This window comes from Diplotaxodon limnothrissa, linkage group LG1 (assembly GCF_057381915.1).
Source record: "Diplotaxodon limnothrissa isolate DT_005_m linkage group LG1, D_limnothrissa_male_GT1.1, whole genome shotgun sequence".
NCBI classification, from domain to species: Eukaryota; Metazoa; Chordata; class Actinopteri; order Cichliformes; family Cichlidae; genus Diplotaxodon; species Diplotaxodon limnothrissa.
The window spans coordinates 6,933,783-6,959,971 of NC_140596.1; the positions used below are offsets into that span (position 1 = coordinate 6,933,783).

At 40.0% G+C, this 26,189-nt stretch overlaps 1 protein-coding gene across 2 annotated transcripts; it reads right to left on the minus strand.

Moving 5' to 3' along the window:
• Positions 1–1,467: 1,467 nt before the first annotated feature.
• eprs1 (glutamyl-prolyl-tRNA synthetase 1) lies at positions 1,468–26,109 on the minus strand. Of its 2 annotated transcripts, XM_085360739.1 has the most exons (35): positions 25,960–26,109; positions 23,555–23,639; positions 23,337–23,436; positions 23,100–23,256; positions 22,851–22,987; positions 22,516–22,610; positions 22,307–22,433; positions 21,998–22,190; positions 21,722–21,893; positions 20,297–20,530; positions 20,127–20,211; positions 19,940–19,999; positions 16,170–16,280; positions 13,007–13,143; positions 12,709–12,916; positions 12,524–12,636; positions 12,304–12,421; positions 11,328–11,489; positions 10,983–11,150; positions 10,490–10,717; positions 9,403–9,606; positions 9,060–9,296; positions 8,716–8,981; positions 5,310–5,361; positions 5,016–5,225; positions 4,523–4,595; positions 4,327–4,406; positions 4,133–4,234; positions 3,881–4,036; positions 3,597–3,794; positions 3,290–3,463; positions 3,002–3,162; positions 2,728–2,806; positions 2,566–2,630; positions 1,468–2,442 (listed from the first exon to the last, which is right to left on the minus strand). In XM_085360739.1, the coding sequence occupies exons 1-35, from the start codon at positions 26,000–26,002 to the stop codon at positions 2,292–2,294; spliced, it is 4,941 nt and encodes a 1,646-aa protein (XP_085216865.1). In that variant the 5' UTR covers positions 26,003–26,109; the 3' UTR covers positions 1,468–2,291. The 2 variants fall into 2 exon arrangements, with proteins under 2 accessions (XP_085216865.1, XP_085216941.1); XM_085360815.1 differs by lacking the exon at positions 10,490–10,717.
• Between the last annotated feature and the right edge of the window lie 80 nt (positions 26,110–26,189).

A 26,189-nucleotide genomic window follows, 5' to 3' on the forward strand; every position in this document is an offset into this window, starting at 1 on the left:
CATTACCCAAATCCAACAAAAGTGGTATCAAACGTTTGTGCTACGTTTGTGCTGGTTTGTGCTGCAAAGATTTTCGTTTGTGCTGCTATCATTTTAAAGATATTAATAACAATTTCTAGAGGTCATCAGAGGTCAACCAGCCCCCCCACATTAATTAAATCAAACAAAATGGGTGTCAATCAACTGTGCTACGTTTGTGCTGGTTTGTGCTGCTAAAATTTTCGTTTGTGCTGCTTCTGTTTTAAAGATATTAATGAAAATGTAAAGGTCAAAAGGTCAACCAGCCCCCCCACATTACCCAAATCCAACAAAAGTGGTATCAAACGTTTGTGCTACGTTTGTGCTGGTTTGTGCTGCAGAAATTTTTGTTTGTGCCGTTATTTTAAAGATATTAACAAAAATTTCTAGAGGTCAACCAGCCCCCCCATATTAATGGAATCAAACAAAATGGATGTCAAACGTTTGTGCTGGTTTGTGCTGCAAAAATGTTTGTTTGTGCTGCTAACATTTTAAAATGTTTAATAAAATAACGTCTTGATGCGTGCTTAATCATCCAGGTAAGTAAATCCCAAAAGGTTGATTCTGTTCATCTGGACATTTTCAGTTGGAGAAACGTTTCGTCACTCATCCAAGTGACTTCTTCAGTCTCAGCTGACTGTAGGTTTCCCCAACCATATAAACAGTACATTTGCATAGTGAAGGAAACTAGCGCCACTGAATGAACAATGTGCCGGGGGGTTAATTCCATGATTGTTAGTATGCAAATTCTTATGACCATTGATCAATGACAACTAATCAAAGCCTATTGATCAATGGCCATGAGTACCATTCACAGAAAGTGGGGAATGGCTACAATCACAGCATTGTAGGATGGCGAAAGATGTACCCTTGGGCCCCCCTTCTCCCGCAACCAGATGGCGTTTTTTGAGCATAAAAAAATAAAATAAAAATTTAATTGCTTAAAGAAATAAAAGAATGCTATTTTGATATATAAGAAACTTTCTAAATAATCAATTATATTTTTATGAATATCATATGTTTATGAATATCATATTTTTATTACTTAATTACTTCCTACTTCCGGAGCTCATGAATAATTTAATTACTTCCGGAGCTCCGGATCCGGAGCTCATGAATAATTAATGACCTGTCAGTTTGACGAAAGGGGTATAATATCACTCTCTTAAATATTATGCAAGTTTACTCAGTTCTGTTTGATTGTAGTTTATTGATGGCATGTTTGTTGAAGTACTTCTCCAGCACATTTAGATTGCAAGCTTTGATATGCATAAAACTGGCACCGATGTAATATTTCTGGGTTTTTTTTTTAGTTACTATTATTTTCCCATGCAGCTTTCCAAAAATAGAAAAAGATCATCTTGGACTTGATTATCTCCCCCTATTTTACCCAGGCTTAAAAAAACAATAACAAAACATAACCACACACATACACTGGATAGTTTGCCATGGAAATTACTTTATTTTAGACAGGCAGCAGAGATCTTTCATGTGAGAGAAGAGACAGAAGGCGATATTGACAATACACATGGTTCATCACAGCTGCACCATTTGGCTCAGGGGGATAAGAGATTTTTTTTAAGCCGTTAAATATAAAGCCACATACTGTAACCATACAGACAGAGCAGGGCTGACAAAACTGCAAAACCGCAAGAGTGCTTGCAGAGTTCCTGAGATAGTCTGGCTGTGAGGGAGATGGGGCTGTTGCCAGGCAAAGAGACATTGTAGTTCTCAGGATTTCCCCTCCCCATCAGTAACATTCTCCTTTGAGAGTTTTACAAAAAGGCCAAACATCCTTAATTCATCAATTTTCAAGTACAGAAAATCTTGCATTTTAGGTATGGAGTTTAAAACCACTTTCTTGAATATTTTTCAAGAAAGTACAATTGCTGCTTTCACTCATCAGATGTTTGATGCTGACACACCTGCCTAACTCCTGGCCATTTCCATTCTTGTGTCCCCCTCTGGACAGCGAGTCTCTTTCTGACAGGCCCTTTAGAGGATAATCAACAATTTAGATATTAACGGCTATAAGAGTAAACATCTCTTGTCTCCGCTCCATTTCCAAAGTGTTGTAACAATGATGACATGTTTTTTTGTTTGTTTTTTTTTAAAACCCAAAACAAAACAAAGAGAGCATGTTCCCTTCCTGAATCCCAAAGTTTAGTCACCTCACTTAAGTTAAACACCAAGAAGGAAAAACAGTTACAGAGAAGGTGGGAAAGCCCTTTTCTACTAAGATGCTTATTCTCTTGCCCCAGAAGAGCAGGTGCTCAGTAACTACGTCCAAACAGAGTGTAGTACTGGGCCGGCTCCTTGCCGCTGACACACTTTTGTCCAGGTTGGAGGGTCTTCAGAGGAGTGAATGGGATACAGAGACTCTTGGCTCCCATGGACGGAGCACCAGGCTCCAGGTCCTGGTCCCTAAAAAAAGATCAAGCAAATAGTCCTTCAGTGGTGGAAATTAAGCACTCTGAGCACAACAAGCAAACTGTGAGGGAAATCACAGGAAACATTATGTATACAATACCAATATGTCAGACTTACTTAGCAGTGATTTTCTTGATCCAGTCCTCGCATTCAATTCCTCCACAGAATGGGATCTGGACAATCTATCAAGCAAAGGAAAATATATGAGATCAATTATTTATTCTGATGAGGAAAGACGGTGAGATGTCTGAGCTGTTGTGGCTTGTTTGTGTTACTCACCTTGCCCTGGTCCAACTCTTTCTGGAACTGCTCCATTGTGTCTGCAGCCACCATGTGACTCTTCAGATCATCTGAAGCTCTGACAAATAGACATTAACCAAGTGTTTACAGACACCATGTAATCTCACAGAATCTGTGTACACTTATTTATATTTTAACTTTGACACTTGTATCAATTATTAAATCCTCTAACAAAAAGCCCTGTGGTAGAACTGTCCTCGACTGGGGATGTGTCCATTTGTAACAAAACCTCAGTGTAGTAAGTATAACATACTTTTTGAACAGGCTGTTCTGGATGTCCTCCAGCATGTTGAGCAGATTCTTCTCCACTTCAGCCTCTGGTATTGTCACCTTTGCTCCTGAGTCTCTCCTCACTGCGACACACTGCTTCTGCTGCATGTCTTTAGGGCCCACTTCCAGTCGGATAGGCACTCCCTGGATGAGAGACCCCAGCATACAGAACAAGGAGTCAGAAACCAAACTGACATCTGTTTTTTTCCAATTAATATCCTCTGCATCAGGTTAAAACTATAATAAGGATTATGATCATGTTGTTAATGACCTTGAGTTCCCAGTGGTTGAACTTCCAGCCAGGTGAGTAATTGTCTCGGAGGTCAGACTTCACCCTGATACCAGCCTCCTGCAGCCTTTTCAGGTATTTGGTGCACTGAGCCAACAGCACCTCCTTCTCCTGCTCTGGCAAGGTTGCGGTGATCCCACAAGGAATGATGACAACCTGGGAAAGGAAAGAGAAATCTTAGACTGGCTGTTGCAGCATCATTTACATCAATATAATAGAATTAAAAAAAGGACCATCTTCATCTGTTACAAAAATAAAATCCCATGTGTACATGTGACTGAGTGTTCACCTGGAGGCAAGCCACTCTGGGTGGCAGCACGAGTCCCATGTTATCTCCGTGGACCATGGCGAGAACACCGATGGTCCTGGTTGTGATTCCCCACGAGTTCTGGAAAGCCAGCTGCTTCTCGCCCGGCCTCTTGGGGTCCTCAAACACAATCTCAAACATCTTGGAGAAGTTCTGGCCCAGATGGTGGGACGTGGCACCCTGAGGAAAAGGGGACTCTTGCTTCAATGCAATGTTTACTTGCTTACTTGAGTAAGAGGATTGAGAGAATAAAGCCAGTGTGTTACCTGAATGGCTCGGCCGCTGGCAGAGATGAATGCCTCCACGGTTGTTGTGTAATCTCCTCCTGCAAATTTCTCCTTCTCAGTCTTCCTCCCTTTTACCACAGGGATGGCCATTAGCTCCTCATACACCCTGGCATATAGATCCAGGATTTGCAGAACCTGCATACAGATGACGCATAAACAGCCTTCCAGAAAAACTGTACTCGAACATGTCTGCCTAGGTACGACTGTTTTACATTCTGTCATGTATATTACCTCCTCAGCTGCCTCCTCCTTTGTGGCAAATGCTGTGTGTCCCTCTTGCCACAGGAACTCTCTTGTCCTCAGGAAAGGCTGGGGATGTTTGAACTCCCATCTCTATACAATGGAGAAGAGATGCACACTAAACTGGGTGCTCTTCCATGAGCAATCTTGCAACCATTAACTAAAGAAAAGAAGGGAACACTGACCACAACGTTACACCACTGGTTGAGTTTGATTGGCAGGTCTCTGTGAGACTGGACCCACTTTGCATAGGCTGGATACATCACTGAGGTGAATAAAGAGAGATAAATGGGGTTAGGAACAATGTTAAATGTTTTCAAATTTATATGCTGAATGTGAGTCTGCATAGCTTTATGTTAGCCAAAGAGCTGTGGTTCAGACCTGTTTCACTGGTGGGTCTGACAGCGATGGGCTCTGCAAGCTCAGTCTTTCCTGACCGAGTTACCCAAGCAACCTTAAAAAAGGGGAAACCAAAACTGTAATAACAGGATATTGCACATTTACAGTTCTATATTTTTACTACTAGTTTTATTTGTATGATTATCTCATACACGCTCTTTCTGTAAAGAGCACTCGTCTGTTTGGGCAGCTAGGACTGACTGTTTTGACCTGCTGAGAGAATTTTTACGACAGCCACCTTAAATGTTAGGACTTGAACCTTTCAATTAACCTCCTGACATCACTAGGATATAAATGACGGAAGACCATAAAAATAATGGCAGAGTCCCATTTATGGATCAAGACTGTGCTTGATCCATAAATGCATGCGTGAGCATATCATTATGATTTCTTGTAGTTGCCTATTTCTTTAATTTATGTTGCCCAGTTTGCTTTTTGTAAACATCAGAAGATGTCCGTGCAAAGTCTCATTTACCTCTGGAGCAAAGTCTGCAATGTGGGACTTCTCCTTCTCCAAGGCTGCCTGAGAGACAAACATAGGGAAGTAGCAGTTCTCCACACCCAGTTTCTTAATTTCCTTGTCAAAGAAGTCTTTAATAGACTCCCAGATTGAGAAAGCCCAGGGTCGCAGCACATAGCAACCGCTGACGTCATAGTACTCAATCATCTCAGCTTTAGTGATGACCTGAGGAGGACAAGAGAGGAATATTAACAGAAGATTTTGACTGACATAGCAAATTGTGCTGTTGGAGTAAAGGGTGATACTCACCTGAGAGTACCAGTCAGCCAGGTTCTCCTCTTTTTTGGCTTCCAGACCCAACCTGACAGGAGATATACAAATGAGTAAGAGTTATAGAAACATTTCATAGGTCTTTTAAGCACAATTTATTGTTAATCATGTGTTTCTTCGACAGAATTTCATTTATTTTCTTCACAAATTTGAGAAAGCGGTGATGAAGCACTGACAGAGAAACACGAACACAACAATCGGGTAATTCTTGGTTAGTGATCACTGCTCCTGAGTGCACAAACACAAGAGTAATGACTGCAATTTCAAGTCAAGTCCATCATGCTGCTTAAAGCAAACTGTATTTCTAAAGCTAACTGACAAAACAGAGCTGGAGCATGAGGGCAAAATGATAATCCTTTTTTTTTGGCACAATGACACTTTTACTGCCTGAGGAACAAAATCTACTTTCTATATATCCATATAGACGTATATAAACCCTTTTCTCTCCCAGCAGGTCTCCAACTGACAGCTTCAAGTGTGCAAAAACAAAAGTGCCAAAAACAAGACTACGAGTCTAAAACCATGTTAGTATCAAGGCTTTGTACTCACAGTCTAGAACTTTAGCATGCCAACATGGTAAGCATTAATTCAGTGGGTTAGCATTTAGTAATCCTAAACACAAAACACTGCTCAGGCTGAGGGGAGTGTCAGAGCGACTGTCAGGAAACAATTGCTAGAAAATGCAACTTATTTAAAAATGTAGCTTTTATTGAACCATATGGCAATTGAAAAAAAAAAGACAATATTTTACATACAGGAGAATTTTAAACATTTTTATTTGTATCATGTTTGCCATTTATTACATTTTTAAGTAATATGTATTGTAAATATGTATTGTTTGGGTGCATCAAAAATGATGCACCAGGCGTTAAGGAGTTAACTCTCCCCCTAGCCCAGGGGTCGGCAACCTGCGGCTCCGGGTGGTTTGGGAAAATAAATTAGAAGTATTTAGCTGAAGTGTATTTTATTTGTGTTTAGTTCTTTTTTAACTTGTAGTTCTAAATTGGAAGATTATTGTGATTTTGAAATATAAAAATAAAATTATATCTTATTATTTTTTCATCGCTCAAAATAAGCGTCACACTCGCGGAAGCCGATATACCCGCCAAAACGCTGTGCATTTATCGAGACTTTCAACACCAAGTAGGCCAGTTATGGATCTTCGGATCCACATTATGTTGTTCTTCACCGTGAACTACGTTAAAAACAAACACCGCTCACGCCTCACAGATGACAGCAGACGCTGTGCGCAGAGGTTCGGGACCAGAAGTCTTATTGTAAACATATCACGCAGACCCGACGATGTTTGCATGAACACGCTTTTCAGCATCTCTTTATTGACCACTTTTCACACACGGCTGCTGTACGCATACAGCCGGCTGTAGCTTTTCAGCTCACAGCCCGACACACACCAACACAACAGCAGAGAGAGCACAGACTTTAAGGCAGTGAGGCGCGATTGCGGGTGCCGCTCAGGTGCGTCTGCCTCCCCTGCAGCGGCGCTGCAGACCACGCCCCGCCACACACATTAACCAGGTAAAATACATATTTAGGCAGAATTTTGCAAATATCTATTTTTTTTTTTAGCAGCATAGTGCTTTTTTTCCCCAATTACTTTTTAAAAGTCAGGTCAAGGCTCCAAAAGCCCAAAGGCGATATAAGGGTGGCGGCTCACAACAGTTTGTTTCCTACATGGATCATTTTAGTTCAGCTGGGTGTCTTTCCTTTTGTTATCTTTCTTTAAGAGTTCAAAATGTGTTAATTACATAAATAAATGTAATTTTCTCTGTAGCACTTCATGAATTTCATAAGCAACACACCTTAGTTGCTCTGTGGATTCTTTTAAAAAGCAGTTAAAAACTTTTCTGTTCATACAAGCCTTTTGTTGATCTACGTATTTTATATTCTTTACATTATGTACATTTGATCTTTTACATTGTGTATAATGCCTATTGATTGTATTGTTTATTTTAATATTTGTGTACAGCGCTTTGTGACTGCCTGTCTGTGAAAAGCGCTTAATAAATAAACTTTACTTGCTTTAGTTGTTCACACAAAGCATAAAGGACAAAAAAAAAAAAAAAAACAATATATACAGCGTTATCTTCACTTTAGATTTCAAAAAGTATTTGCGGCTCCCAGTGTTTTCTTTTGCGTGGAAACCGGGTCCAAGTGGCTCTTTGGGTGTAAAAGGTTGCAGACCCCTGCCCTAGCCCCTTATTTACCACTCCCTATATTTAGACATGTACCATTTGTTTTATTGGATAACTTTTAGGCACATTAAATGTAGTGTATTATACAGTAAACAAGGCGCAAATTCAGACAGAACCTATAATTATTATATTATTACAACAAATTCCATCACTATACATCCGGTAGTTGTCAAGATGATTCACTAAAAGCCAAAAATATCAACCTCTTGATGCTGTGGTGATCATAGAAAACAGATATTTCAATCTGGACCAACCATGGCAACAGTGCCCTCTCTTGACAAACGGCTAAATCATGAATATTAAAAAAATTAGTAATGTAGCACCATCTTAAAGCCAGTAATTTTAGCACACAACAGGCACTGAATATGCAGGAAAAAGCAACCACGTCAGACTCACCGAATCTGATTTCAAAAACCCTCCTCAGTCGGTAAGAAACAGCAGCATAGGCTTGTGCTTCAACCATCTTCGGTTTCCAAATCAACACACCCAAATACCTGTGCGTGAGTGTGAGTGTGTGTGAGTGTGTGTGTGTGTGTTTATTGTTCTAAGACAAGACACCTGACAGGAAGCTGGTGGTGTTCATACCAACAACAGTCCTGCTTAAAATGTACTACTCATTGGAGTACAACCTCCATCACCTGCTGGGGGTTTCATGTTAAACATTCAAATATATGTTTACCAAACCGTGCATATTCTAATGAGCTCAAATCAGATGTATGAGAATGTGACCAGGTGTAAATGCTTTAATTTAACTCTCCATTTATTGTCAATTTTCAGCAAATTCAAGGACAACCAACTACAGACAGCTGTGCTATTTCTTTTACAATAATCTGCTTTCTTCCCCAATAAATGTTTCCCCCATTCATCACAGTCAGATGTACCCAAAGAACACATTTTAATGTGTTGAAAACCCAAAGACAAACAATAACTTGTATGCAATGCAAACAGTAAAATACTACTATGTTCCTCAATATTCAATGTTCATGGTATTGCATGTAAAAAGGATTATCATTTTAGCTGAAATCATATCAGAGTTGTTGTTATGGAGACCCATTTTAAACCAAAAACTGTGTTAGCTGAAAATTGAAATCTAAATTTAAGCCCGAGCTAGTTCATCTGCATTTGGAAATATGTGAAGAGAGATGGGTGAAGGAGTACTTCCAGTCTCTCACCGTGTCTGTTTCTTGGGTCCTTGACCCTCTCCTGCACCTCCTGCTCCTCCGGAGGACTCCTTGCTCTGGCCTCCTTTGTCTCCTTTACCCTTCTTCCCTCCTCCTCCTCCACCCTGTTTCTCAGACTTGTTCTCCTTCTCCTTGCGGTTTTTGTCCTCTCCTCCTGTACCACCAGCAGCAGCCACTGGTTTGTAGTCTTGTCCAGTGAGAGTCTTGTACTTGCTCTTCAGGTCCAGTAGAGTCTTCACAGCTTCGTCCACCTGGTCCTAAAAAGGAGATGTGATTGTTTATGTTTATGTCTGTGCAATTTTAGTTGTATTTAATACCACTCTGTAAGTTCTTACCTTGGGGGCCTTCTCAGACTTTAGCTTCCTCACCAGGTCTCCCTGCTGGGACACCTGTGAGAACAGCTCCTGGGCCTGAAGAGAGGAGTTAGACTGAGTGGAGGCTGAGCTGGCCTGGGTTTGGGTCTGGGCAGGGGTAGCTGGGGCTTGTAATCCCGGTTTGTAATCTTTTCCAGTATTCTGTTTGTACTCTGCCTTCAGAGCCAGCAACTGCTTCACTGCAGCATCTACTTGATCCTGAAAAAGAACCAATGGAAGGAGAAACATCAAGTCAAAGTCAACACCTCAAGGACTACTGAAAGCTACAGAGCCTCAAAAATTTAGGCAAATGGTAAAATCTCACCTTAGGAGCTTTTTCAGCCTTCAGTTTTCTGACCAGTTCTCCTTGTTCAGCGACCTTCTCATAGAGGTCATTGGTGGAGCCATTCTGGACTGGAGCGGGTGCTTTCTGAGGTGGGGCCGCTCCAGGCTTATACTCCTGGCCTGTGATACGTTTGTACTCTTCCTTCAAAGCAAGCAGCTGTTTCACTGCTGCATCAAGCTGGTCCTGAAGAAGATGAAACAAGGAAACTGTAACCCAATTTATTACGATGTTTAGGATTTTTGTGGGTAAAAATATTCCCATTCCAGTGCATGGTGAATATTGTTTTCCCACAATTTACATGCTGGCGACAGCAATCAGTTTTTTTTTTTTTCTATCAGGTGTCAGATCATTGTATTACCTAAGATTGGTCATGCATTTTTGATGTTAATTCAGACATTTAGCAGTTTTTGCCTATAGCCTTGTGTTCAGCTATCACTCTGATCAGTACAATCCCTCTGGATTACCCTCTCGCAGACAGCAGTTAGAGAAAATAGATAATTTGGTAATAGTAATAAAGCAAATACACACACATTTTTAATATAAGCACTGTTATAATTGTGTGAAACAAGTATGTTAAGCACATGCCGATACGGAACATTTACTGCAAAATTAATTTAAAACCCTAAAACAAAGTTAAAGTAGTGCAGAAAATGTGTGCAAATAAAGACAAAGCACTTTCAACTAGGGTGTTTGTAAGAAGAGTCAGAGAAGTAATTTTTTTCTTTCTTTCTTTCTTTCTTTCTTTCTTTCTTTTTTTAAGTGGTGACACATAATTCATGCCAAAATAAGAAATAATCAAACGTACAATTATCTGTACCAGCCCTGTTACCAGGAACCACGTAATGTTTCCAAGAATAAATCTAACTGGTTCGGCACTGAAGCCATGATAGGATGGATTGTTTATTTTAACACTTGTGTGTGTGTCTGAGTAACATTAATAAGTATTAGTGGTTTCAGACTAAGTAACTCCAAATTTCTGACATCCGATTTCCGAGGTGACCGGAATGTGGCATATGAATAAGGCAGGAATTTTTCTACTGTCTGTATTCATCATGCATTTGAATACCTTGGGGGCTTTTTCCGACTTCAGTTTCCTCACTACTTCTCCTTGCTGTGCAACATGTTCATACAGGCCCGAAGAAGAAGAAGGTGGCGAGGAAGAAGAGGTGGCAGTCACGGGAGATGAAGCAGAGGGGGCGGGTGTGGCCATCCCTGGTTTATAATCCTGACCGGTGAGCTTTTTAAACTCTGCCTTGAGAGCGAGGAGCTGCTTTACTGCAGCGTCAATCTGGTCCTGGTACCATTAAAAGTGATCTTATAGTAATGGGTATTTCAGAATAAGCTTGACTGTCATGCAAATGGCACGAGGAGGTGGAACGGTCACTGGACAAATGTTGTGGGACATCACAAGGGAAGGACCAGACAAGTGATTTTTGACGCACGAATTCAGCAGATATGAGATGGGACACAAAAAACGAGCGGACAAACAACGTGGGGCATAAAACGAAGATCTGACAAACAGATGAGGATGTGACTATGGATTGGAAAATGCCCTTTACCTTTGGTGCTTGCTCTGCTTTCAATTTCCTGACCAGCTCACCCTGCTGGACAACACGACTGTATGGACAGGACGTTGAGTCTGAGGAAGAGGTAGATGGGGCTGGCGTTGAGGCTGGAGGAGCCATGCCTGGCTTGTATTCCACACCGGTTTGCTGCTTAAACTGCTCCTGCAGATAAAGAACAGATGAGACTGTCAGTATTTTTTTTTCAAGCAAAGCCCTTTTTGAACATCAACTCCTGACAATTTCAAGAGAATTTGGATTTAATATTTGCCAGAAGGATCAGAAGGATCACTTCAGCACATGTCTTTATCTTTATAATACTTTTATTTAAAGCCAGCATACCTTTAGAGAAAGCAGCTGCTTAACAGCCTTGTCCACTTCATCCTTGGGAGCTTTGGCAGCTTTGAGCAGGCGGACAGCTTCGCCCTGTGCTACAATGCTTGAGAACAGGTCAGCTGCTGGGGCTGGCACAGAGGTTTTAGGAGCCTTGGCAGGGCTGGCAGGCTTATACAACAGAGATGAAGATGAAGAAACTGTCAGTTACCAGTTTATCCAAGATGTCTCACATTTTTATCCCATTTTATTCCAAGCTTGCATGCTAAGCTGATGCCCTGAAGGCCCTAGATGCCAGGGAATTTTATTTATTTACTTTTATTTTTAGAAAGACGCTACAAACATAAATATTGTTAGCCTACTGTTGCTAACAATAAAAAAAGAACACGTGATAAAACTCTGAAGAAGTAAAGAACCAGAAAAGTGTTATGACTTAATAGTTTTAGCAGATAACCATCCATTTATCTTTTATCCATAATAATTAAGACAGGTAGGTTTGACTTTCCTTTGGTGTATATACACACTAGGACATAAACACACACACACAATACATTCTCTTCAAAAGTAGGAATGAATAAAATCCACATAAAATTCCCAGAATAAAATCCTTCACACGCTGTGTGACCAACAAGTATAATAGAAGGAGGCTAGCTTTTCACTAATATTCAACTTTTAAGCTAGAAGCTGTCGGTTTTCAGGCAATAACAAATAATAATATAAAAGGCCGACTGGTAGCTTTCAAACTGGGCCTGAACCTTGTTTAGTTTTCACCTATTATTAGTCTAGCATTTGCTTTACTGGTTAAACCAGTTAGGATTCACAGGGTAGGTTCCTGCTACTGCCACTAATTGTACTGTGCTTTTTGTTTCCGTCTTAGTACATCCAACGCAAACATCAGAGCAAACTTTAAGTAATTCAGATGACTTTATGTCTTTCATACAGGACCATTAGGCGTATAATTGCAAACCCCTTACTGAATACTCACTGTGTTGTCAGAAGCCTGAGTCTTGCTCTTTTCCTTGGATCCAGCTGTTGGCATCTCCTTAGTGTGGCCATCTGGAATGTAGATGAGCACACAAGGACTCTCCTTACAGCTGTTGGGACTGCAGACACAACCCCAGTTAATAAAACAGTAATACAAAAAAATGGATACATGCCCAAAAGGTGTTTTGGTACTGAGCAGATTCGGGTTTCCACTTCTTTACCTGAGTGGCTCATAAGGCTGGTCACAGATGTAGAAGCCCCGCCTCTGGAGCTGGATGATGTCACCTTTCTTCAGGTTCTTCAAACAGGGGTCACCAAGCATCTTTTCTTCCAACTGAGATCAAAAACAGATAATAAAATAACCACATCCATGCAGTATAATGCACACACAGAGCAAATAACTGACCTTGCTATGTTTATTAATGTAGTCCTTGAAGTTGTCGTCTTTGGTGATGACAGCTTTGGAGATGAGTGGTTGATAGTTGACGCAGATGGCTGGCACCGGGAGGGAATTGTTTGTTTCAGCCAGCCAAGTGATCTTTGTTGTCTTCTTGTAGTCTTTGTTGTCCAGATTCAAGCTTGCCTTCATGGACAAAACCTTTCCATCAGCCCCTCTAAGTGATAAGAAAGGGCGACAGCATGAACAGATCAGAGGGAATTCTGATTCTTAAAAGAAATACAGATCATCTAAACGATGGTCATACTTGTTGATCTTGGTGATGATGAGGTTGCCCCAGTTGATAAAAGTAACCGTCTCTCCCTCTGTGAAAGTCTCAGCATCGGCTCCTTCAATCAGAACTCTAGGACCATACCAAACCTCCTTCATCCCAACCTCGGCATTCTAGATAGGCACAGAAATGGCATCAGCTCAGTAGCACTGCAGCAAAGCTACATTGGTAAGTATGCATCAGTGAACTGACTCATGCTATAGTCAAGTGACATAAACTGCAGTTCCTGGAGTGGCTGGTTTTCAAGTAAGGGAGAGTCAGTCCTTATAGCAAAAGATGCTGAATGCTATTAACGGAGATGTTTCAGCTAAAAACCAAGGTGCTCTTCCCAAAAGAGAGTAACACAAGACATGTTAGAGCTAAAAAGATTTTTAGGAATAAAATCAGTAGGGGTGCAACAATACACAAAATTCACGGTTCGGTTCGGTTCGATACTTTGGTGTCACGGTTCGATATTTTTTCGATACAAAAAAAATGTTCATGCCTTTTTAATTTGTCATTTATTAAAATTATAAATATATATTTTAACTCAAAAGTACAGTTTTTAAATTTAACCCTAACCCTTGTGCGTGTTTTTTATTTTGACAGCGAATGCGCACCTGCGGACCACTTATGTGCAGCCCTGGTTATTTAGCTCGTCATATTGCAGCCACAGAAATTCTTTTGTCCATGAAACCATAAAGCTGCACTTTCTTTTTGCCTTATAGTCTGATTTGTCATAACTTCTCCGTTTTGTGGTAAGCTTTTCTTTGGCGGTCACTTCTTCACCCTGACCTGTCTTATTTGGCTCAGCAGAACTGAAATGCTTTTACACACGGACTCACATAAGCTCAGCGATTCTCTGCGCGATCAACCTCTCACATGTTTAAGCTGCAGGAGATTTCACTTGTCATGTTTGCATAGTAAGCTAACGATTAATAAGACGATGTCAGAGGAATTGGTGCACAAATTATCATCACTCACCAATCAGTGCTGTCGCTCTCTATACACAGTTCGCGCGATTGCAAAGTGAAAGCAAAAAACAAGCGCAAATTCAAACGCGATTTCAATATGTCACATATTGACAGTGGCTCACCGATGCCAATGACATAATTACCCAGCTACATTTCTGAAAGAATGCAAAAGCATTGACATATATTTTTCCTTCCTACAATAGCCCGACGGGCAGGGCAGAGATAGATTTTGGTAGCCCGACTGAAAAAAATCGCTAGCTCCAGGACGTCGGGCTAGCGATATTGCAAGCCCTGTATCTGATTGAGGAATCACTCATCTTTGGAAAAGAGAGTTTATTACAGAGAAATGTCTCTTTCCAAAATAAAAGCTATACTATCCGCTTCTTCTGGGCTATATTCTCAGCAGCATAAGGAGAATCATGTGCTAACAGCTGTCTAAATGACTCGGCTAAAGTTAGTAGCATGCTTGTTGTTTTGGTCTTTGCACTAGGATGATGTCTGCGTAAATGTGCAGTCATATTCGTTGTGTTCCCACTAGTGCTTTCAGGTTAATCTCGTTGAAATGACCTTAACGCCACAACACGGCAAATCTCCGTTAACGAGCTACCGCCGATCGCCCCGTGTGTGGGGCTAGACGGCCAACACGTTAACGAGCTAACTGCGCTAGCACCAGTGGCGGCTCCTGAAAAAAATCTCAGGGGGGGCAATTTTTATGATATCGACTAAAATGACCCATTTAATGAGTACATCAAACAACACAATTTTAATTTAAATTTAAAATGAACAACCATATTCTGGCCATTTGTATAGATTTGTAAAAATGAACATGAACAGATTTTTTTTTTTTTTTTTTGAATGAATGAAAAATAACTATTGAAAACAACAACTGTAAACTGATTGGGGGGGTGGGCTAAAGAGAGAAAGAGAGAGGGATGGAGAAAGAGAGTAAATATGGTTAAGGGTTCTTATTTGTACAAGAACTTTGCTCGTCTGTCTTTCTGAGTGGCCTGTCAGCCACGACTTGCGCTGGAACCAACTCCGACAAAAAGTCCTGTTGTATGCTTTTGACTTCTCCTTCGTTGCCTGGGTTAGTTGAATTTCGGGCTTGTCAGGTCCCAACTCTTTAACTTGCAGTTTTTCTGCCATTGTCCTTCTGGCAAAAGGGTAGGTTAGAAGCGATCTAACCGAATTTGGGGGAGGCTGTGCCTCAACCGTTAACAATACCGCTGCCATCGTCTCTCTCTGACCTTATAGCTCACTTAGGCTACTGACTGAGGTAAAATTCTAGAACAGCAAATCTTCGCGCGTTTTCTGCAGGGGCGCAATTTTAAGCGCCCCCAAACCATTTAATTCAGCGACGCTGATAGGTCAAATATTTATTATTTTCCCCTGGCAACCATTTAATGATAGGCTATTTCGCTGCATATCAAGGGCGCTTTGACGAGCGCCCCAGAAGAAGAAAAACACCGTTTGTTGGTTGAACTTTAATGAGTCAGCTGGTGAAAATGTTAAAATACGCCTGGCTGTATATGGGCACACACATAGTAAAACTATCATTGATGAATTTTTAAAAAATATATATTTTTACTCCTCCACATTTGGGGGGGCGGAGCCCGAGCGCCCCCTATGGACCAGCCGCCACTGGCTAGCACACTAGTTCCCACCCATGTAATTGAGCATTGCATGGCACATCCAACATACTGTTTTACTTTAGTCCATGACTCGCTTACCTTCAGGGTCATACGTCACATGAAAACCAAAATAATTCCAAACGCCAGATCTGAATGAGGGTGGGGGAGGTCCATGTGTCTTGCTAGCTTGCCCTGCGCTCTTCCTTCTGACTATGCTGTCTGTGTTGAGCGCTCAGTGGATCTGCGCTCGACAGTGCAGCCTAGGCGGAGTAGTCGAACGCAGATTCACTGAGCGCTCAACACAGACAGCATCGTCGGAAGGAAAGTTGATAAAATAAATTACAAATGTTGTATTGTTCGATACATAGCCGTACCGAACCGAAAGCACTGTATCGAACGGTTCAATATCGATACGAATATCGTTGCACCCCTAAAAATCAGTTACAATGAGATTTAAATGACAGCTGTTTTGATGGGACAAACTGGACAAAAATATGTAAGTAATCAAAATTGGCGGCAAGCTGTTAAAAACAAAACAAAAAAATCCCCTCAAACCTTGGGATGTTTGGCAATTTCCTTCATCTCCTCTGTAGCCTCTGGGACAGACACTGGCACCACATAGGAGCTGGATAGAGCTGTGTACCTGGGAGCTACCGGGTCTATAACCTAAAACACCAACAGAGAGAGACACATATACACACGCAGAGGTCAGTAAAAGAAAAATCTGCACTTCACATACAAAAAGCTGAGTAATGCAAGAAAAAAGCAAAATATGATGCAACTTTGAAGGCTTCTCCAAAAAGAAACAAAAATCTGGACAGAGACGCTTCAGCTCAGTAAGCGATAAATAAAACTAAGCCAGAGGAGGAAAAAAAAAGATGATTTCAAGAGTGAATAATGACTGTATGCAAGTTGGGAAACAAGCTTTTATTCAGCTGCTTACTTAGTCGCTATCCGCTTCCACTATTTTACCAGCCAGCCTGGATGTAAATGACAACTGAAGGATTTGAAAAAACGTTTTCATAACTGATTATAACGTATCGTACACACACTTTTCATGTTGTTCCACAAAGTTATTTATTGAAGATCTAGTCATAAAAGTCACCATTTCTCACAGATACTACTGCTAAAAAGTTTCAAGTCATTTTGTCTATTTAAAAAAATCTTTTTTAATATAACAAAAACATTCAGAAAAGTTGCAACCATCACTGATGTGCTTCAGTGGCACACGGGTTTCTCTGATGCAAGTTTACTACGTTAAAGATCAACAACTTTGGTTGATTAGAATATCAGCCCTTGTGGGCTTGAATGTAATCTTAAAATGGGGAGAAAAAAGCAAAAAAACCCAAAACAAAACATGGTTTTGAAAGTTGTCAGGGTAACAATTCACATATTATTTTCATAAAAATTAAGATCTCATACACATTCTGTATGAAGCCCTTTACAAATTGTCTTACCAATATGTACCATTTTATGAATCTGCCACTGGAAGACCTGTGACCTGTTCACAAATTAAAGACTTGGGTGTTCTCACTCAGTAATGCATGATTAACTATATGAAAGGGCAACTTCTTCATCACAAAAAATACATAAATAAAACTGAAGTGGCGTAAAGGATGAAAAAGAGACAACAGATTCATAGGAAGATAAAGACAAACTGCCTTTCAGGGCAGTTAATATGGAATATATTGAAGCATTTCCTGTATCTTCAGTGAATATGCTTTAGATTTGACATTTGTTCAATCTGTGTAAACATGTATAGAATAAAAACAACCATATTTACTTTACTCAGAATGTTTGGGAAGGGAAGCCAACAGTCACGTGACCCTAAATAACCACTATTTTAAAAACCTTATTTTGTATTGACTTAAAATTGTCTGTTGCATTGTGCCAACCTATTGTTTGGAATCCTATTGTTTGGGCTGGTAAAATAGCGCAAGCCATTGGCGGGCTTTCAGATTAACCAGCACATGATGGAAGCAGGGAGAGTGACAATGAGGAAGAGCAGGAGGAGCAGGAGGTGGAGGAGTACCTTCAGACAGCTAACGGGCAGCTTGGAAACAGAAGAGTGAGATGCTGTTTAATGTCAGATACGATAGAGGAAGAGAGAGAGGAAGAGACAGACACATTTACACAGAATGATCCATTCACAGAACTTATCCTTGCTGCTTTGTTACACTCTCCTGATTTGGTTTGTGTCTTATGTCAACGTCCAACGCCCTGACCACAAATGCATGTATGAATAAAATAGTGAATTATAATTTTTTCAAATGGACGACAGGGAAATCAAAACAGGGGAAGCAGAAGAGGAAGTGAAAGCTGAGTGATGAGAGTAATTAAGCAACTAAAGAATAAACTAATATGGAGCCTACTTTATTTCACTAAGCTTGGTGTAATTATCCATTACATTCAATAAAAGAAGACTTATTCTGCCTTGTTTTATCTACCAGTGGTGCATGAGCCATTAAGCATGTGTCTCTATGATGTCAGTAATTGTGGATATTGCTAATATGGTCATCAGTTTGCTGTCAGCATAAAAGCTCCTCCCACATGCTGTTAAACTCTGGCTGCCCTTATTAACAGAAATCAGAATAAAGCTTATTTAATGGAGGGTCAAGAGCTACCGTGGGTGAATTGATTAGCTACATAATGGTCGAGTTTAAGATGAATAAGGATTATATTGGATTATTAACCCTTTAAAACCACTGCAGTACAGTCCAAAGATACAATACACACCTAGAAATCAGCTTTGAAGTCATGTTTTGATTTTACACAATGTGGAAAAATGGCTACTATTCAAAAACGCCTAAAAATGGCAGGTATATTACTTCAACAACAGGAAAATATTTTAGCCTTGTCAAACAGACCAACAGTGTAAAGTTCCTAAAAACTGACCTAACCTGTTCTGGCACATAAGACTAAAGCACACAGTGGAATCACATTCACTGAGATTCATGTGGTCCAAAACAAAAATGAAAGTGATCATTAACAAATATGTAACAGGTAACAATTATTATTATTACTATTATCATTATCATTACAACTCATTATTGTGTTGGCCATTAATGCCCTATTTCTAACTTGATTTTGGTTGAGCTTAAAACATAAGTAAATAAGTAAAGCTAAATCAAATGCTTTCAAACCCAAATGCCTGCAAAGACACTAGGATGGAATGGTAGGAACAGTACGAGGCACTGGTGAGTAAACTGTCTGTTAAAAAGCTCCATATTTGAAGATTTATATAATAAAAGGAAAATAAAAGGTGAATTAAAAGCAGACAGCTGCTCACAGTTACAAAGTCTTGATTAGCAGAATAGAATTAGACAAAACTCATCTCTTAAATACCTGTTAAAAAAAAACAAAAAAAAAAAAAACAGCCACCTTAAAACATCCCCTTGCTAGCATGAAGAAAGTTTATGAGAATAATGTAACTATCTGACAACTGCAAGGAGCAGCTGGTTAGTTGAACATGCACATGAGACCTTTGCAAAAACAGAGACAGCTGTCTTTAAATCGACCTCACTGCGACATGATCACTGCCAATTGGTAGCTGTTGAATTTAACCACCCTTGAATATAAATCCTTGTATAGGTCATACGTTTAAAACCGACTTTGTTTTTTGTTTATTTTTTGAGAAAAAAAAACAAAAACTGCTTTCACTTTCTTTACATTTAAACTGATGGTTCACACCTTCTTCCTGACTCTGGGATGAAGCAGCAAGTGCCAGCAAGGAAGACCACACAGAGGAAGCAACACTGACGTCCAGACAGTTTAAAATGAGGACATCAAATCATGAATACCAACATATGTGGGACGTGAAATGAAGCAACTAGTTTGGTTTTTCAGGTTTTCTGTGTTATTGGGGTTAATAAGCAGGCTGAGATTGGGGGTAATGAGGCAGAAGAGGAGGTGGCAAATGAAAGCATTTAAGAGAATGAAAAGAGCAAAGCCATGCCAGCAGTGAATTTGCAGAGCCTGTTTTTTTACTACAGATTCATTACATATACTTGAACGCTGGTAGATTTACACTTATACCTCTATGCTCACACGTGACATCTCTAACATATAAGTCAGGTTTTGACTGAAGAAAAATCCAAAACTAATTCACAAAGCAGGAAATAAAGTTATTTTGTGTGCAATTTAATATATCAAACTTATGTTCACTGTGCTCATATAAGCCCAATAAATACATTTATTTGTGTTGCTGCAGCAAAGCTAAACAGGCTTTAACAACAACTGATTAAAATTCATGATCAGAAACATTTTAAATGTTCTACTGACAAAAATTTCGACACAGATGAAATATAACAAAATTTTAAATGTACCTTCTTATTGAAGGCCCAGATCTTGTCCCACTCCATGTTAACCACAGACCTTGATCCACCCTAGGGAAAAAAACAGGGATTAATAAATAGAAAAAAAAAAGCACATTTTTATTTAAGAATGTACTCATTTGCATCAACATTGTGGTTTTCACTTAGCACAGATTATTGCATCTTCTTTAAAATGCACCTGGGCTGCTATGAACTGCTTCAGACCCTCCACAGTCATTCCTCTTCTCAGCACTCCTCTGACAGTGGGGAACCGAGGATCATCCCTGAAGGACAAGACCCCCCAAAAAGTCAAAAGAGCACTTAAAGGGAGAGAGAGATAAAAAGCAAAACAAACTAAGCCAAACTCACCATCCATCAACATATCCCTGATCAACAAACCAGGTGAGCTTCCTCTTGGAGAGCACCGTGTTGTTGAGGTTGAGTCTGGCGTACTCCCAGACGTAGGGCTTCCTGAGGCCCAGAGCATTGATTATCCAGTAGAACTGCTCATCACGATCATGATACTCAGTGGTCCTGAGAGCATGGGTAACGCCCTCTAAGCTGTCCACAATGGGGCAGGCAAAGTCATATGTTGGGTAGATGCTGAAAGCAAAGAAGATGAGATGTATTATCAAACTTAATTATCTGAATGTGCTCAATTTTTACCACACACACACGCCGTGATTTGTTCCAAGGTACACAAAAACACAGCAAATTCAGAGTGACTTCTGTTATGCTCAACAATAAAGCCTTCACTGACCGACTGCTGCTGTAATGACCAACCCGTTAACTCAACTTGAGTGGTCCAGTCAACTTTAGAAAACATTTTAACCTTTTCACGCATAGCAGTCACTACAGTGGACAGCTATTCAAAGGCTTTTTCCTTGTATTTGTGTCAGTGTTGATGGTATACTTGCACATAAACCATTGCATTGGACACTGATGTGTCACTCCATACACATCAGTTATCCACCTAAATGGATATGTAAAAAAAACTCTTTGAAAAGTACATGTTTAAAAAATGAAGTTCAAAAATCTTTGTTTCATGCCTAAAGATGAATAAAAATACTTAAGAAAAAAAATCCTGATTGAGGTTGTCAGAATTCATGCATGAAAAGGGTTAAACCCCTGCATGGATTACGTTTATTGCCAAGTTCTATATGATTGCTTGTTTTTTGTCAGTGCGCATTGCTGGTTACTTTAGCATGCATCTAAAAAACAAACAAAAAAAAACAAAAACATGCGTCTCCATTTTTACCAGGTGGACAGTTAACATCTAGACAGACCTCATGAGATAAGTGATAAATGTGAAGAGCCACTACAAAGGCTGTAAATAAAGCTCAGAAATTTCCACGTATTTAAATTTAAAAAAAACAAACAAACAAAAAAAACAAAAAACAACAACCTTGGTTTCATGCTGTTCTCTTTTGTTAATGCAAAATGAAAAAAAAAAAGAACAAAAGTGATCAATTTGACCAACTAAAATAAACCTACAACACAATATGCAAAATCACAGGACAAGTATGCAACACACATTTTCTTTAATACAAATTGAAAAAGTGCAAATTATAGTCAACATTTTGGATGCCACAGAAACTAGAGATTAATTCCTCATCAATTTTAGGATTTTGATTACTGGAATAAATAAAAATTGTTATTAATACCAGAGCAGTTTTTGAATAACATGACTTCCTCTGTTCGTGTTAATGCTAATTTCTGCTTTCTACGCTTTTCTTTTTATTCTGTGTATATAAATGCTACAATTCAGACTAATAATAGAATAAAGCCACATACTTGTAGGTGTTTCCTGTGCGAGGGTGGGCTGCGTTCTTGCAGCGGTAGAGGGTGGGGTCTCTCATGCAGCCATTGTTGGAGTTCATGTCAATCTTTGCCCTCATGCAGCATGTCTGACCGTACTCTGTTCCCGCTTTCATCTCCGACCACATCTTCATGTTCTGCTCCACGGCTGCAAGAGAGAGACACAGAGAGGAGTTGTATAGAAAAATCACATGTTGCTAGGCTTCAGCATTCACTGACAGGTCATCATCATCGTCCCGTCCTAAGCCGTACAATTGTTTCTGCAGGTGGACTCAACACGCTGCTCCCTCTCCTGCTTCATCTGCTCAGGTGGGGTGTTGTCGATGTAAGCTTTGCCCTCAGCAAGCAGCTTCTCTGCAAACTTCATTATAGTGGGAAAGTGGTCACTGGTGTAAGTGAACTGGTCTGGACGGATCTGGAGCATGGCAACATCTTCCAGGATCACCTAAAGAGCAGCACAGCAAAGAAATGTGAACACAAAACTTACACTTCATGGTTTTTTTTGTTATTATATTTATTTATCCAAGTAACAACAAAATAAATAAATAAATAATATCTTACCTTCTCAAAGTCCTCCTTCTCCTTCTCAGGGTTGGTGTCATCGAAGCGCATGATGAGCTTGCCTTTAAATGTGACCTGGTAGTGCTGGTTGAGCAGGGCAGCCTTGGCATGTCCGATGTGCAGGTATCTGTCCAAGGGAGGCAGAGAAAAAGTTAGGGAAGCTAGTAAATTAACAAACGTTTCTTCTAAACTCCAGATTCAAGTTGTACCCGCTGGCCTCAGGAGGGAACCGAACCACCACCTTGCCCATCTCAGCTCCTGGCAATTCCACAAACTTCCCGACATCTGCCTTTTTCCCTTCCAACTGTGAAAATGACACAATCAGTCAAGAATGGAATTAAAAAGTGCATTTATATCTTAATCTTACATGGGTCACAAACATAATAATCAAGCATTAAACATTCAAACATCAAAGTTTAATGTACCAGTTTAGTTTAAAGAGATAAAAACAACATGTTTGGTGGCTTTATAAACATTAACATCTATTCTTTTTTCTTTGCATCTTCAGGTTTGCCACAATGAACACTGACAAAATAACACTTACTTTGTTTTTGTTCATTGAAGCCTTCTTACTGGTGTACTTGTTGCCTACAGCAGTGAAAGGAACTTGTGAGCTCAGGAAGAAGAACCAGCGGCTGACATGGGAAAAGGATTTGCCCTGCTTTGGCCATTCCCCATGATCTGTGGATAAAGAGTCACAATCTGTAGTGCTGATTTTAAAATGTTTAGTTACATATATTTCACACTAAAATCAGTCAGAGAAAAAAGCTGTTATATCCTGGATGTTACTGACCTTTGAGAGCAGCCCAGACAGACAGATCAGCCAGGGTGAGGGCATGCCCAACCAGGAAGGTCCGCAGTGAGAGAGCCTTGTCCAGTTCAGCCAGTGCCACAGTCAAATCTGGCTGATTACACAGACTGCGAGCACTAAACTCCAGCCAGTGGTCAACCTGAAGACATCATGAAGAAAAAATTAAATGAGCATTCAGAACAATTGCAAAACATCACAGATATGCACAAACATACACACCTCAGTCTGCTCCATCATGTTGGATCCATACAGGCCAAGAGCAGGAGCAACCCGAGCCAAGTAGCGACAGATAGAGTTGTCATCGCTGAACTGGACTGAACTGAGAGAAGGAAAATGAGAAGAGACAGTTGAGATAAACTAATGTAAACTCCACATCTCTTATTTTGTACAGCATGTAAATTAAACTCGACCTGCAGCTCGATAATTGTGGCACCTACTCTGAGATGTGAAGCCGCGTGTCTTTGCCTTCCTCCACTGATACCTGCACACTGCTCTTCACATGTTCAGCTGTCAGAAGTGCCCCTGCAAGACAGACAAGACAACACAGTGTTTTTAGTGTTTTTACTCTCACACTCCAAAGCACAGCTCCAAAAAACAGTCAAATTTGATCACTGCATACCTGCACACTCAAACAGATATGAAATCTGACAACCAGGTGAACTGGTCCAGTGACACAAAGCACGCAAGCTGCAATCTTTCCCGTAACTCTGCACAACACCTACCTTAAGTTCAGTCTGCTTCAAACGCTTTTTGTACTGAATCCACATTCAACTCCAGACCTTTTATCTGCTTATTTCTTTTCATTTGTTTTCAAACTAAACAAACCGAACAATGGCATAAGCTCACATACAGACAAAATTACATTATTAGTTGTGTTACAGGTCTCACAATTTCACATTAATATTGTAACAGTATGCCACAGTTAATCTAGGAGGCCAATAAAAATTCATTTTTATTTCTGAGCTCATAACAAGCCTTGGTAAAGAACTCAAATAGATAACCCCCAAAATTCTGTAATCTGCTACACTGAACAAGCCCATGAGACAGAGTTGCTGAACATTTCATACACAGAGGTGACGTTCCTTTGAATAACTGATGTAATCTTTTGATGAGCATGCCAAACATTCATAGAGCTACCGTGAATATTTTCTAAGGATTTTTACCACACTTCACTAGTGACTGCAACATACAATTCCTACTGCCAGTTTGACCGGAGTGATTCAGAAAGCGGACCCTCGCCGTTTCGTAGAATATTGTAAAGTCATGGTTCCCTTGGAAAATGGCTTAACATTCATAGAAAATCTAAAGCTGTGTGGTGGGTGTCTGCTCATACTGTGGAACACAAGTCCTTAAAAATGATGTAAGTTGTAAAGACCAAAAGAAGAGCAGGGTTTAGAGCTTAATTGTCCGCTGTATATACAGTAAAATATAAATAGTACTCCCTTTCCTCCAGATTTTAGATAAGGCAACAGAGTCCAACTTCTTGAAGTACAAATAAGTGATACTTACTGTGTACTTATCTTTGTCATAGAATAATGAAAGAGCAGACCTCACCTGGCCATGAAAAGTGCCTGTCCAACTAATTTGGAGAAATGGAGGACTATGTATAAAAACAGCAATAAACCCAAACCAGTACTTTTGTTAAACCTCCTGAACTAAAGCTGAAAGTCTGAACTTCAATCACAATCTTGATTTTTTCATGTACAGAGGCAAAGCTGTAAAGAAAGTATCTAAATACCTACAGATTTTATTGTAAGGTTTATATAGTCATATATTGGCCTGTCTACAGCTGGTGTATACATGCTCTGTATAAATATGCATGTATGTACAGCTGTAACTGTATGTTTACAGGTGCATTCCGGCATATCACCATTATAAAGGAAAGCTTCTCTCTGAATTTGTTGTGCCCTCGCATACATTCCAAGCACCTGCATTTCTAAAAAACCGAAAGAACACAGTGCAGGAGTAATCATCCCCATCCAGTTCTACTACGTTTCAGGAGGCTTGCATCAGCCTGCTGTGCTCAGTAAAAAAAATAGCTACACAGGGGCGCTGTTCAGCAACTATGAACGCTATTCATTTCATTAGCTTGCTTTTGGAAATAACTTCACAAAAATAATCCCTATAAATTATTTTCCACAGTTGATTGAACGTGTCAGAGTGGTCTGCCACAATGCATTCAGTTTCAGCAGCTTATAAAAACCGAAAGCTGCCCAGCTGAGCTAACCGGCCGGTCTTTAGCTAATGTCAACGTGTCAACCAACGTGTTTCATTTCCAAGTTCAAAAAGACTTTTTATGTGTAGTGTACTCATGATATGTAGATGTTACAGTGGAAGCAGGTGGATAAGAGTTAGAACCGCTGTTTTGAACAAAAAGAACATTTCGTGAACTGTTCACGTGTTGTGGTTTTGGTTTCAGAAGTGCCTACTGGCTAGCTAGCCTTAGCTAGTATTTGTATGCATCTACAGATCACCAATCTCCATTGATTTATGGATGAAGTCACACTCTTAACTTCATATTTTATTTGAAACAAGAGCTACTACTCATTTCACGATATTTTAACACTTTATATCATCTGCTATTAAATTCGGGTCGTGTACAATGATCAAATATAAGTCGTTTTAATTACAAAATAAAACTCCAACTTATTTTTTTCACATCTTCATGTCTGTCTTAACAAGATTCATCACAACGACTGATTTTTGATATTATAATTATATATTTTCCAGTTTAGTATGACACACAGGTGTAAGAAAGCTGATGTCACTCGCAACCTTTCATGCACACACACGGCTAATAGCAGAAAGTCACGTTATTTGGGGATCTCAGGGTGTAACTCACCGAGAGGAGGATTGCTTGTGTTGATGGTGAGATTTAACGCCATACTGCAAAATCCGGCTTCCACACAGGTGGTTACGAGACCCAGCTGAAGTTAACTGGCATGTACAAGAGGTCCACAGCACAGAAAACACTACTCCAGACACAGGAGAGAGAACGAGCCGAGTCGTTCTTCTTCGCCTTTCTTTGCGATTTACGGCAGCTGACATCCCTTTGAGTTACACTACTGCCCT